This window comes from Chiloscyllium plagiosum, unplaced genomic scaffold (genome assembly GCF_037043375.1).
Source record: "Chiloscyllium plagiosum isolate Xiang-an unplaced genomic scaffold, Cpla_swu_hap1 HiC_scaffold_7, whole genome shotgun sequence".
NCBI classification, from domain to species: domain Eukaryota; kingdom Metazoa; phylum Chordata; class Chondrichthyes; order Orectolobiformes; family Hemiscylliidae; genus Chiloscyllium; species Chiloscyllium plagiosum.
In genome coordinates, this window is record NW_028270145.1 from 12649900 (window position 1) to 12663884 (window position 13985).

Below are 13985 nucleotides of genomic sequence, written 5' to 3' on the forward strand. Positions count from 1 at the left end.
ATAGAATGTATGGGTGCTAGTTTTAAGTAGCTGAAATTCATGCTGTAGTTGGAAATACCATATTATTAGCAAAGGTTGATTTGATCACTCAACTAATCCCAGGTAAAGAAGAAAAACACAATGAATTATGGTAAAGCCAATTACCAGATAAAAGCAGGAGAAACCAGAATGAATTATTTGTAGGAAATTTTATTTATACATGCCAGTACGAAAATTTAACATGTCAAAGATTCATTGAAATCCTCCAAAATCACACGATTCAACATCATCATGGCCTGGTATAATGGCACACTTAAAATGTAACATTTATTAAATTCTGAATGTGTAAGCATCTTGAACCTTCCCTCAAATTCTTCCATTTCCCTCCCATTTACTCTCTTATGTTATGAGCCTCAGTAACATTAACAAATCTGTCTAAGAATTAAAGGTATATGTAGCTAATAGATCTCACTTTTAATCAGATATAGATTAAACAATTAAATAGATATAGATATAGATTATACAATTAAAATGATTAACTTTTTAACAACATTAACTTTTGGATGTATAGTGAACAAAGTGCATTAAGTACCGATAGACTTAGCACCGGTCTGAATAAATGAATGAATCAAAGCACACTGTAGTAAACCAAATGGGCGAAGTGGAGTTTTAGATTAGATTACATTACATTACAGCGTGGAAACAGGCCCTTCAGCAAAACCAGTCCACACCGACCCGCCGAAGTGCGGCCCACTCATACCCCTACATTTACCCCTTACCTAACACTACGGGCAATTTAGCATGGCCAATTCACCTGACCTGCACATCTTTGGACTGTGGGAGGAAACCGGAGCACCCGGAGGAAACGCACGCAGACACAGGGAGAACGTGCAAACTCGACACAGTCAGTCGCCTGAGGCGGGAATTGAACCCAGGTCTCTTGCGCTGTGAGGCAGCAGTGCTAACCACTGTGCCACCATGCCGCCCACAAATTATAAATGAATGAATAGAGCTGTAATATAGTAAACAAAGAGCAATGAATAGAGTTATCGGGATGAATGAATGAATGAATGCAATTTTGTTTAACTGGGTTATGGGACCATGCAGTTTCCTTTATAAGAGGTTTATAATGCGATATAGTAGGGTTGCCGTTTACACTAGATATATGGAAAATATAAGATTTTTTGGCCAAAAATAAGGGGTCAACTTTTACATAAGATCGATTTTTACACGAGTATATATTGTATGTTTTTTGTTCAAACTACTGTCTACGACTCTTTCTCATCCATTTGATCTACTAAAGTGTATTATGGAGCCAATTGTCTGCTTTACAGAATTCCACAGCCACATTGGTGGGGGGAAGCTCAGTCTGTTCAACAGCTCACTGCTGTCTCTGTACAGTTTTCTAAGATTAATGTAAACTTGATGTTGCCACTGAGTTCTTGGAATAAGTACTGCTTTCCCTGAGCTCACTAGTGGAGGGATGGTAAAACCTTTGGCAAGCCTTGGCTTCTGGGTCTGATAGCAAGGTAACCTCATTTTCAAATTTTCCCTGTTGTTAAGTTTTTTTAACATTAGTATTTATTTTTCATGTGCTGTGGGTTTCATAGGGTACAAAAATATTTGTTGCTCCTGCCAAATGCGACTGAAAACGTGACAGTGAGGCAGATTCTGAACCATTGCACTCCATGTGGTGTAGGACATGTTTTAATTCAAGGAGTAGATGTATCTTCTCACTTCCATCAAATTGGATGAAAAGATACCAGTGCAAATTTCCGGCTCCACATCTCTAAATGATTCAGATTCAAAATGATGAGGATCAGAATGAAACAAACCTGCACAGAGCAATGGGAAAGCATTGAGAAGTTTAGCATTGGAATAAACCACCATGACACACATCACGCTGATATTTGGCGATATGCTTATGCTAACACTAATTTGATGTCATTTCTACGTCAATTTAACAATATTTTTTGAAAATCACAAAGAGGAAAAAGGTAGAAGTTTTAAACAAAAAAAACAAGATACTCAAATTGAAGGATACAGTCTTGTCGTCATGTTCAGGAGAAGGGAACATTCTGCATTTTCATTGCTTGTGATACCATTAGTTCAGAGAAGCATCTGGAATGCCTCCTTTCTCAAATTATTTGTGAACGAAATAATTAAAACGAGGTAAGAGCAAAATGAAAAGTTCCCATCAGCTGATTTTTAAATTACATTTACAGAAGTGGATTTTGCACAGTATGGGACAACACGGCTGTATTTTATTTTTGCTGATATATGGGGTCCTGACTCGTCAGAATAATGATGCATTCTTTACATACAGACCAGAGTATAAATACCAGGAAAAAGAGGCACATTCACTGAGCAGCTGTCCAACTGTGAACCTAAAATGGGAAGGGTAAGGTCCATGTTTTCGGTTCACAGAATCAGGACAGCACTGAAAGAGACCATTCGCACGTGTATTGTACATTTTTACACAATGCAGAAATACCTCACCTTGTTACATTATTGATCTGTAATTGAACTGTTTCCCCACAGATCATCTTTTATGAGGACAGGAACTTCCAGGGGCGGCACTATGAGTGCAGCAGTGACTGTGCCAACCTGTCCCCTTACTTCAGCCGCTGTAACTCCATCCGTGTTGAGAGTGACTGGTGGGTGCTGTATGAGAAACCCAATTACATGGGATACCAGTATGTTCTGACCAGGGGAGAGTATCCTGACTACCAGCGCTGGATGGGATTCAATGACTGTGTCAGGTCATGTCGCTCCTACCCACAGGCAAGTGACAAAGTTGGTCCAATTGTTTTTTGCTAATGGGAATTGTTTATTTTTGCAAGAGTTTCCATCCTTTTAACAATGGTCCAATACTATATTGGTGCTAATTTGATATAAACACTCATGCAATCCCAACTGAAGGTATCCAGTTCAGGACAACGCACATGAGGAAGATGTGAAGACTTTGAAGGGCAGAGAAGGGATTCACTCAGGTGGTCCCAGGGTTGAGGGATTACAATTATATGGATAAACTGGAGAAGCTCAGGAATTCCTCTTTGGAGCAGGAAACCGTGAATGAGATTTCATGGAACTCTTTAAAGTCAAGAAGGGCATACAAAGTAAATAAAAGAGAAACTATTTCCAATGCCTGGAAGGTCAACACTGGGTGGATTTGGGGATTAAAATGCTACTGGACTGAGAAAGGTAAGGAATGGATGTAAACCCATCTGGAGTGAAGAATCACTTTGGACTGGCTCTGGGAGAATACAATGTCCATGTAGGAGACACTGGGAAGTATAATCGTGGGAAAGGACATGCAGTTGTGGTTAAAAGCTAATGGGGCGGGGGGGGGGGGGGGGGAAGGTTCCCTTCTGTATTAAATGTATAAGACGCTGACAACGTGATCTTTATTGAGTATTGCTTGTCATAATGAAGATCTTAATATGAAAGTGGTGTCATCCTTTCAGCTGATTGCTGAATGTTTTTTTAAGAAAATGTGATTGGCGTCTGTGAAGCTATTGAACTCCAAACCTATCTTTCATGATCAGAGATTTTCCTGGAGTTTTAGCTACGGCTCAAGGGAAGTGAGTTTGCCAGCCTCACTCTCAATCCTTAAAAATTTAATATTTTCAATTTGAACATAAGGTTCCATTCAGATTCCTATGTGGCGGACCATAGAGACTGGCTGTCTTTAGCTTCATTCTCTCTCTGTCTGTCTCCCTTAGATACTGGCAGACTGACTTACCTCTGAGTACGAGGAATATCTTTCAGAAAGCTAGTATCCTGATCTTTCACAATCATTTCTTCCAGATGTTTCCCTTCTCAATTCCCATGGCAGTGCTGTTCCATAGGTGAATTGACCATGATACGTTGCCCATAGCGTTCAGGGATGTGTAGGATAGGTACATTCATCAGAGGTAAATGTCGAGTAATAGGGTAGGGGAATGGGTACAAGTTGGTGACTCTTCAAAGGGTCAGTGTAGATTTGTTGGGCTGAAGGGCTGCTTCCAAACAGCAGGGATTCTCTGAAATTCATAGATCTTCAATCCAGGCAGAAATACTAATGAACTCTCCTTATGGCCCCAGACTCTCTTCTATCGTAAAACTAAATAGATATTACAATTACAACATTTATAAAATTATAAGATTTACAAATCATTTAACAGCTGCCTGAAAGATTTTGGCCATTAGCTGGCCATGTACATCAGCAGAGATATGCTTCAACCATTGTCTCCAAGTATGAACAATGTACCTTTATAACTTCACCCCAGTAACGGCCTAGGGACCCTGTTAATGCTGAACAATCAAGAAACTCAGGTTTATTACCAGAATTGAGAGCATAACCTCACTTCATTCCTCAATATACCGTAAAATAATCCAACCCTGAAACATAGCAATCTTTAGTTTTTTTTTATTTTTACCAAGTCTCTCAGATTTAGAAAGTCTGATGGATACAGATTCCACTGTTGATTTCAAAGAGAAATTGGTTAACTATCTGAAAGTGTAAACAATGTGCGTGTAGAGGTAGCCTGGAGGACTGGGTCTTGCTGGATTGTATTTCAAAAGAGCTGGTTCAATTACAGTGGGATGAATGGCTTTTTAACCTGTAGTAGCGATTCCCCTCCTATATATTCTAGTACCGTGGAGGCTCCTACAGAATGAGGGTTTACGAGAGGCCAGACTTTGGAGGACAGATGATGGAATTCATGGATGACTGTCCATCTGTCTATGATCGTTTCCGTTACCGTGACATCCACTCCTGCCATGTGATGGACGGTTACTGGATCTTCTATGAACACCCCAACTACAGAGGGCGACAGTACTTCATGAGGCCTGGTGAATACAGGAGATACAGTGACTGGGGAGGCTACAGCTCAGCTATCGGATCTTTCAGGCGCATGAGGGATTTCTAGATTGTTGCTGAAAAGATTCATATTGCTTTGCTGACATATTAGACATATTATTGAGCAGAATAAAAATCTTTCCCTGCATTATCGTCTTTTTCTTTTTATTTATTCTCAGAATGACATAAGACAATAACTACATTTGGGTGATAACACTAAAAGGTAATTTTTTATGCTCTAATGTGGTTTGAAGGATGTCTTACTGAGTAATTGCCTACATAAATCCAATACTTCTCATCACATTCAGAAAGAGCCATGACTATAACATTATCTTCACTTTGGAAATAGTACTTTTTATAGGAGCATGGAACATAGCAGCGTCAATTGGCCGTTCAACCCCTTGAGGTGCTCTGACAAATGAGACCATGGTTTATCACCATCTGGATGCTACGCACTCCCATTGTTATCTCCATATCCCTTGGTGTTATTACTAATGAGAGATCTGTCAGTTTCTGTCTTGAAATTACTTAAAGACTCAGACTCCATAGTCCTCTGGGGCAGAGAATTCCAAACATTCACCATTCTTGCAAGGATAATATTTTGCACATCTCAGTCCATTTTATTCCAAGGCTCTGGCCCTTGGTTCTCAACAGCACAGTCAGAAAAAAAACATCATTTCTGCATCTCCCCGACTATCTCTTTAAGAATCTTGTAATTTTCAATGAGAATACCTTTCTTTGCTCCTTTACTCAAATTGGTTTGTAATATAAACTAAAATGCCTCATGCCATCTGATCAGCTTAAAGCTCGCAAGCAACCATGGGTCCAAAGTTGAACAATCAATACTGAGCCACAGCCAGAGAAATTGGGCCTGTCAGAACATTGGCCAAACTAAACTGAACAGCAGCTATTGTCTACAGAGAGCAGTCGAAATCCAGGCCAAAGTGGTTACAGTGGTTCAGGGAAACCAGTTACAAATAGTCCAATGGGTGTTTATTGGAGAAATACTGAGTGGACCTTCTGACACTTAAATTACAAGCCTAGACTCTCTGCAGTGTGGTCTATCAAGCCCACATTGACCCTCCGGATTGCATCCTACTCACACAGATCCCCTACCCTATCCCTGTAACCATTGCTAATCCACCCAGTTTGCGCATCGCTGAAGAATATGGGCTTTAACATGGCCAATCCACCTAACCTGCATGTCTTTTGGACTGTCAGAGGAAATGGGAACAGCCAGAGGCAACCCACATGGACACGGGGAGAATGTGCAATTTCTACATAGCTAGTCACCCGAGGATGGAATCGAACACAGGTCCCGGGTGCCGTGAGGCAACAGTGCTAACCACTGAGCCACCGCATGCCCTGCACGGACTCTCAGCCAGTACTTGATGACGTGCACTTCCCAACTCATTAGCATGGCAACAGCACAACCCCACTGAATACTTTGAACCCTACACATGATCGCTTTGGCCAAAGGTGACAGAACAATAGACAATAGACAAGTTCTGGAAGGTCCAGAATGAGGGGAGTCAAAGCACACACACCTTAAAGCCACCGTCTCAGTAAAGACATGCAGCAAGACGCATGGCAGAAGACTGTATGGGAACCCATGTAGACCCAGGAGAAGACCCTCCCTGACCTGTGAGATCCTCTTCATGGAAAAGAGGCAGCCCCACATCAGACAGGAACAACATTCCTACAGCCCAGTTCAAACATGTGGGTTGTTGTGGGTAAAATTCTTTCTCAGACGGATAGGAAAGCATAGCATTAACATCATAGAAACTTTACATTTAAATATTTACATAAATAATTCAATAGGGAATATTTTATTAAGAAAATAAAATTGAATCACAAAGCAAATTCTGTCTCCATCACTGGTAAGAGTGCTTGGTTGAAGTGTTTTTCGCACAGCACATGAACTGGTGAAAATGTCCAAAGTGTGGGCGTACTAATGAACAAGGACACCAAAATCTCTTTGCACATCAATACTTTCCAAACTCTCTCAACATTTAAGAAACATTCTGTACTTTTGTTCCTCTGAACAAAATGGATAATCTCATGCTTAACCACAAAATAACCCATATGTCAGGCTTTGCCCACTCAGTTTATTATGCTCTGAATCTTCTTTGCATCCTCCTCATGGCTCCCGTTCCCACTAATACTCACATCATCTACAAACTTGGAAACATTACAGTTGGCAGCAACATGCAAATCACTGACATAAATTTTAAACAGCTGGGACCTAGCTAGTGATCCTTGTGGTACTCCATTGATCAGAGCCTGCCATCCTGAGAGTAATCCATTTCTTCCCACTCTCCCATTTCCCTCTGTTAAAAAATCCTCAATTTTTGTATATTTCTTACCTCCAATTCCACGCCCTTCAATTTTATTTATTAACCTTCAGATTGAAATCTTGTCAAAAATCTTTTGAAAACCCAAATAGACCAGATCCATTGGTTTCCCCTTATTGACTTTATTGCAACAGCCTCAGAACCTCAATCAGGTTTATAAAAAACATGATTTCCCCTTCATTAATCTGTTGACTGCCCAATCAAACATACATTTTTAAATATCCGCATTGATGACACACAAACCTCCATCCACAGACACTGGCATTCGATATGTGCCAGCCTCTATAAATCCGCATGGCACATCTTCAATCCAATTCCCACTTACCTGATGCTTCTGAACTTCAAAGTTACACCTCAGGCTGCAGCAGGAACTCCATGTGTAATGCTACTGCAAGGACACTCGGTGCTCACGGACACAAACCCAGCTCACGAATTGGACCAGGCTGCCTCTCTGGCTTGCTCACCTGCTCTCTTAGCGTATGCTCACTCCAGGTGTGGCCTCAACAGCACCCTTTTCAGCTGTAATATAACCTCCCTGCATTTAAATTCAATCCATTTAGCAATGAAGGACAAAATTCCAATTGCCTTCCTACTTGTTGTACCTACAGACCGACCCTCTGTGATTCATGCACAAGGACACCCAGGTCTGTCTGCATAGCAACACGCTGCAACTTTTTATCATTCAGCCTGGGTGGATTAGCCATTGGAAATACTGGGTTACAGGGATAGGATAGGGGTTCAGTGTGAGTAGGATGCAATCCGGAGGGTCAATGTGGGCTTGATAGACCACACTGCAGAGAGTCTAGGATTGTAATTTACTTTTCTTTATAGTACTTTCTGTGGCTTTCGCTTGACCTTTAAAGTTTTCCCAATCTTCTAGTTTCCCATTGATCTTGGCCACTTTACATGCCTTCTCTTTCACTTTGGTAGCCTCCCTTATTTCCTTAGACACCCATGGCAGATTACCCCTCCTCTTACAGACCTTCCTTCTCACCGGTATATACTTCTGCTGAGCACTTTGAAAAATTGCTTCAAAAGTGCTCCACTGCTTGTCAACTATAAAGTCTTTGTTTCCAGTCTACTTTAGCCAAGTCCTCCCGCATTCTATCATAGTCCTGCTTGTTCAAGCACAGGACCCTACTATTGGATTTTATCTTCACACTCTCCACCTGTATTCTAAATGTAACCATACTGTGATCACTCCTTCCAAGAGGATCCTTAACTCGGAGGTCATTAATTATTCCTGTCTCATTACACGGGACCAGATCTAGAAGAGCTTACTCCCCCGTTGGTTCCATGACACACTGTTCAAGAAAACTACTGCAGACACACTCAACGAACTCCTCCTCAAGGCTACCCTGACCAAGTTGTTTTGACCAATCAACATGTAGATTAAAATTCCTATGATAATTGCCATAACATTTTTACAGGCATTTGTTATTTCTTTGTTTATTGCCCACCCCAGTGAAATGTTATTATTTAGTTGCCTATAGGCTACATCTACCAGTGACTTCTTCTTCATAGAATTCCTAATTTCCACCCAAATAGATTCAACCTATTCTCCATAGAACCTAAATCATCTCTCGGCACTGCCCTGATGTCATCCTTGAATATCAGAGCTACGGCACCTCCCTTACCTTCCTGTCTTTCCTTCTGAATAGTCTGGTACCCCTGACTAGTTGTGACCATCCTGTAACCAAGTCTCTGTAATGGTTACCAAAATCATATTCATTCATGACAATTTGTGCCATTAACTCATCGACCTTGTTGCAAATATAAGAGCTTTCAGGTACAGTGCCCTTACGTTAGCTTTCATACCCTCATGCTTTCTAATAATATCTCCTGAGTTATCATTCCTGAGGTACATGTGACAATAATAACAAAATCAAAAAGAAATCTTCCAATATCTGCATAAAACTCCACTTCCTTTCTTGATAAATGTTATGGGGCCTCAGTAGTTTGCACTGCCACTTCACATCACCAGGGACAGGGACTCAATCGCAGCCTTAGATGACTATCTATGTGGATTTTCCACATTTTTCTTCTGCGTCTTTGTGGGATTCCTCCGGGCGTGCCAGTTTTCTCCCACAGTCTAAAAATGTGCCAGACAGGTATATTGGCCATGCCAAATTGACCCATAGCATCCAGGGATGTACAGGCTATATGGATTAACCACGGGAAATGCAAGGTTACAGGGACAGGGTAGAGGTTGTGGGTCTTGGAGGGATGCATTTCAAAAGTTGGTGTAGACCCAATGGGCTGAATGGCCTCTTTTTACGCTGCAGTGAATCTATGATTCTATTAGTTCATGGCTTTGGATTGATGCATGTTGTGGGAAAAGGTATTCTATTTCAACTCAAACTTTGCTCAAAATTGAGTTTTGCAATTGTTCTTTGTTCAGCCTAATGGCTACTACTCTTTCTAAATTGTACAATTTGTTATTCTAAAGTGTATAATGTCCCCAGTTGTCTATTTTTGTAGAGTTCCACAGCCACATTGGTAGGGTGAGGCTTAGTCTGTTCAAAACTGAAAATGTGTTGCTGGAAAAGCGCAGCAGGTCAGGCAGCATCCAAGGAGCAGGAGAATCGAGGTTTTGGGCATGAGCCCTTCTTCAGGAATGGATTCCTGAATTCCTGAAGAAGGGCTCATGCCCGAAACGTCAATTCTCCTGCTCCTTGGATGCTGCCTGACCTGCTGCGCTTTTCCAGCAACACATTTCCTGCTCTGATCTCCAGCATCTGCAGTCCTCACTTTCTCCTTAGTCTGTTCAATAGCTCACCTCTGCCCCTGCACAGTTTCCAAAGATTAATGTAATTTGAATATTGTAACTGGGTTCTTGAAATAACCGCCTGTTTCTCTGAACTCACTCATGGAAGGATGGAAATGGTTTTGATAAGGCTTGGTTTCTGGGTCTGGTCAAAAGTTTTTTTTAAAAGGTTTCCCTGTTCTTAACTTTTTTTTAACTTCAATGTTTACTTTTCCTTGTGGTATGGGCATCGCAGGCGACAACCACAATATTTGTTGCTCATGCCTGATGTGTTTGAGAATGTGCTGGTGAGTCAGATCCTGTAATTGTTGCAGTCCACTGTGCTATTAGAACATTACAGGCCAGCCTTCCATTCAAGGTGTTGAGGTATCCTATGACCCCCACCAATTTCGACTCCAAATGACTCCAAAATAAATCTGAATGATTCAGATTCAGATTGATGTGGGCCACAATGAAACACAACTTCACACAGCAGTAGGAAAGCATTGAAAAGCTTTGCAGAAAAATAAACCATTATTAAAACCATCGCACTGATGTGTGTAGATATGTTTATGCTCAGACCAATTTGAAGCAATTTCCATGCGTATTTACCAATACTTTTGAAAATCACAAAAGAATAAAACTAAAACTTTTAAAAGCTAAACCAAAAACTCAAATCGAATGCTTTAGTTTTCTTCTCACATCTGAAATGGAGAACATTCTGCATTATCATTGCTTGTGATACCACTAGCTCAAAGAAGCATCAGGAATGCCTCTTTGCTCAAAGTATTTGAAAACAGGATAATTAAAACAAGGTAAAAACAAAGCGAAAAGACCTGATCATATGATTTTTCAAGCACATATACAGGAGTGGATTTTATCCAGTATGGGACAACATGGTTGTATTTTATTTTTGCTGATTTATATAGAGTCCTGAGTTATCAGAATAGTGATGTATCCTTTACATTCAGACTAGAGTATAAATAAATACCAGGAAAAAGAGGCACATTCACTGAGAAGCTGTCCAACTGTGAACCTAAAATGGGAAAGGGTAAGGTCCATGCTTTCGGTTCACAGAATCAGGACAGCACTGAAAGAGACCATTCGCACGTGGTATTGTACATTTTTACACAATGCAGAAATACCTCACCTTGTTACATTATTAATCTGTAATTGAACTGTTTCCCCACAGATCACCTTTTATGAGGACAGGAACTTCCAGGGGCAGCACTATGAGTGCAGCAGTGACTGTGCCGACCTGTCCCCTTACTTCAGCCGCTGTAACTCCATCCGTGTTGAGAGTGACTGGTGGGTGCTGTATGAGAAACCCAATTACATGGGATACCAGTATGTTCTGACCAGGGGAGAGTATCCTGACTACCAGCGCTGGATGGGATTCAATGACTGTGTCAGGTCATGTCGCTCCTACCCACAGGCAAGTGACAAAGTTGGTCCAATTGTTTATTGCTAATGGGAATTGTTTATTTTTGCAAGAGTTTCCATCCTTTTAACAATGGTCCAATACTATATTGGTGCTAATTTGATATAAACACTCATGCAATCCCAACTGAAGGTATCCAGTTCAGGACAACGCACATGAGGAAGATGTGAAGACTTTGAAGGGATTCACTCAGGTGGTCCCAGGGTTGAGGGATTACAATTATATGGATAAACTGGAGAAGCTCAGGAATTCCTCATTGGAGCAGGAAACAGTGAATGAGATTTCATGGAACTCTTTAAAGTCAAGAAGGGCATACAAAGTAAATAAAAGAGAAACTATTTCCAATGCCTGGAAGGTCAACACTGGGTGGATTTGGGGATTAAAATGCTACTGGACTGAGAAAGGTAAGGAATGGATGTAAATCCATCTGGAGTGAAGAATCACTTTGGACTGGCTCTGGGAGAATACAATGTCCATGTAGGAGACACTGGGAAGTATAATCGTGGGAAAGGACATGCAGTTGTGGTTAAAAGCTAATGGGGGGGGGGGGGAGGTTCCCTTCTGTATTAAATGTATAAGACGCTGACAACATGATCTTTATTGAGTATTGCTTGTCATAATGAAGATCTTAATGTGAAAGTGGTGTCATCCTTTCAGCTGATTTCTGAATGTTTTTTAAGAAAATGTGATTGGCGTCTGTGAAGCTATTGAACTCCAAACCTATCTTTCATGATCAGAGATTTTCCTGGAGTTTTGGCTACGGCTCAAGGGAAGTGAGTTTGCCAGCCTCACTCTCAATCCTTAAAAATTTAATATTTTCAATTTGAACATAAGGTTCCATTCAGATTCTTATGTGGCGGACCATAGAGACTGGCTGTCTTTAGCTTCATTCTCTCTCTGTCTGTCTCCCTTAGATACTGGCAGACTGACTTGTCTCTGAGTACGAGGAATATGTTTCAGAAAGCTAGTATCCTGATCTTTCACAATCATTTGCTCCGGATGTTTTCCTTCTCAATTCCCATTGCAGTCCAACCCTATTGAACGTAAATCCAAGTAGAAATGCTAACTAACTATCATTATTTCGTCAAACTCTCTTTTAGCAAAAAAACTAAACAGACATTTCAATCATAACATTTAGAAAATTATAACATTAACAAATCATTTACAGTTGCCTGAGATTTTGGACAATGGCTGTCCATATACCATTAGCAGAGATATGTTTCTGCCATTGACTCCAAGTGTGAACAACGTACCTTTCTAACTTCACCCCAATAAGAGTCTGAATCAAGGCACCCAGGTTTACTCCTGGAATTTAAAACATGACCTCCCTCCAGTCTTCACTGTACTGCGGACTAATACACCAATCCCAAAACAACCCAATCTTTTATTTTGTTTTACCTTTTTACCAGTATCTCAGGTTTAGAAAACCTGATGGATACAGATTCCATTTTCTGGATTAGTGGTGCTGGAAGAGCACAGCTGTTCAGGCAGCATCCAAGGAGCAGCGAAATCAACGTTTCGGGCAAAAGCCCTTCATCAGGAATAAAGGCAGAGAGCCTGAAGCGTGGAGAGATAAGCTAGAGGAGGGTGGGGGTGGGGAGAAAGTATCATAGAGTACAATAGGTGAGTGGGGGAGGGGATGAAGGTGATAGGTCAGGGAGGAGGGTGGAGTGGATAGGTGGATGCCGCCTGAACTGCTGTGCTCTTCCAGCACCACTAATTCAGAATCTGGTTTCCAGCATCTGCAGTCATTGTTTTTACCCCATACAGATTCCATTGTTGACTTGAAAGAGAAATTGGTTAACTATTTGAAAGTGTAAACATTGTGGGGTGTAAAGATAGCCTGGAGGACTGGGTCTTACTGGATTGCATTTCGAAAGAGCTCAAATGCAGTGGGATGAATGGCTTCTTAATCGGCCGTAGTAATTCACTCTCTCTATATTCCAGTACTGAGGAGGTTCCTACAGAATGAGGGTTTACGCGAGGCCTGACTTTGGAGGACAGATGATGGAATTCATGGATGACTGTCCATCTGTCTACGATCGTTTCCGTTACCGTGACATCCACTCCTGCCATGTGATGGACGGTTCCTGGATCTTCTATGAACATCCCAACTACAGAGGGCGACAGTACTTCATGAGACCCAGTGAATACAGGAGATACAGTGACTGGGGAGGCTACAGCTCAACTGTAGGATCTTTAAGGCGAATGAGGGATTTCTAGAGTGTGGCTGTTCAGCATTACTTTACGTTGAAATAATTTTCAGAATGCAAATAAAACTTCCATCATTGAACTACTAACTTGCTACATTTGAAAATTTTATGAAAATCATGTACAGCCTTTTCTAATAATTTAAGTGCAGTGAATGGGCTTATGCCCGAAACGTCGATTCTTCTGTTCCCTGGATGCTGCCTGACCTGCTGCGTTTTCCAGCAACACATTTTCAGCTCTGATCTCCAGCATCTGCAGTCCTCACTTTCTCCTCAAAGACTACTGCCATGGTCACCACCACTTCTGCCCCCACCAGCGCCACTCACCTGCATTCTGCTGACATGCCCCCCACAGACCCCACTGTCACTATCCCCACCCCCAAGAACCCCGAGGGGAACACTACCGCTGCTC

At 41.4% G+C, this 13985-nt stretch overlaps 1 protein-coding gene and 1 pseudogene across 2 annotated transcripts; both read left to right on the forward strand.

The window, feature by feature from the left end:
- Window positions 1-2294: 2294 nt before the first annotated feature.
- LOC122551320 (gamma-crystallin S-1-like) lies at window positions 2295-4970 on the forward strand. 2 transcript variants are annotated; one of them, XM_087988583.1, is made up of 3 exons: window positions 2295-2380; window positions 2521-2775; window positions 4617-4970. In XM_087988583.1, exons 1-3 carry the CDS (start codon window positions 2372-2374, stop codon window positions 4890-4892), a joined length of 540 nt encoding a protein of 179 aa, XP_087844709.1. In that variant the 5' UTR covers window positions 2295-2371; the 3' UTR covers window positions 4893-4970. The 2 variants fall into 2 exon arrangements, with proteins under 2 accessions (XP_087844709.1, XP_087844710.1); XM_087988584.1 differs by having other exon boundaries at window positions 2357-2380; window positions 2521-2763.
- A 5233-nt stretch (window positions 4971-10203) lies between these two features.
- Window positions 10204-13586, forward strand: LOC148149561 (gamma-crystallin S-1 pseudogene; annotated as a pseudogene).
- The last annotated feature ends 399 nt before the right edge of the window (window positions 13587-13985 follow it).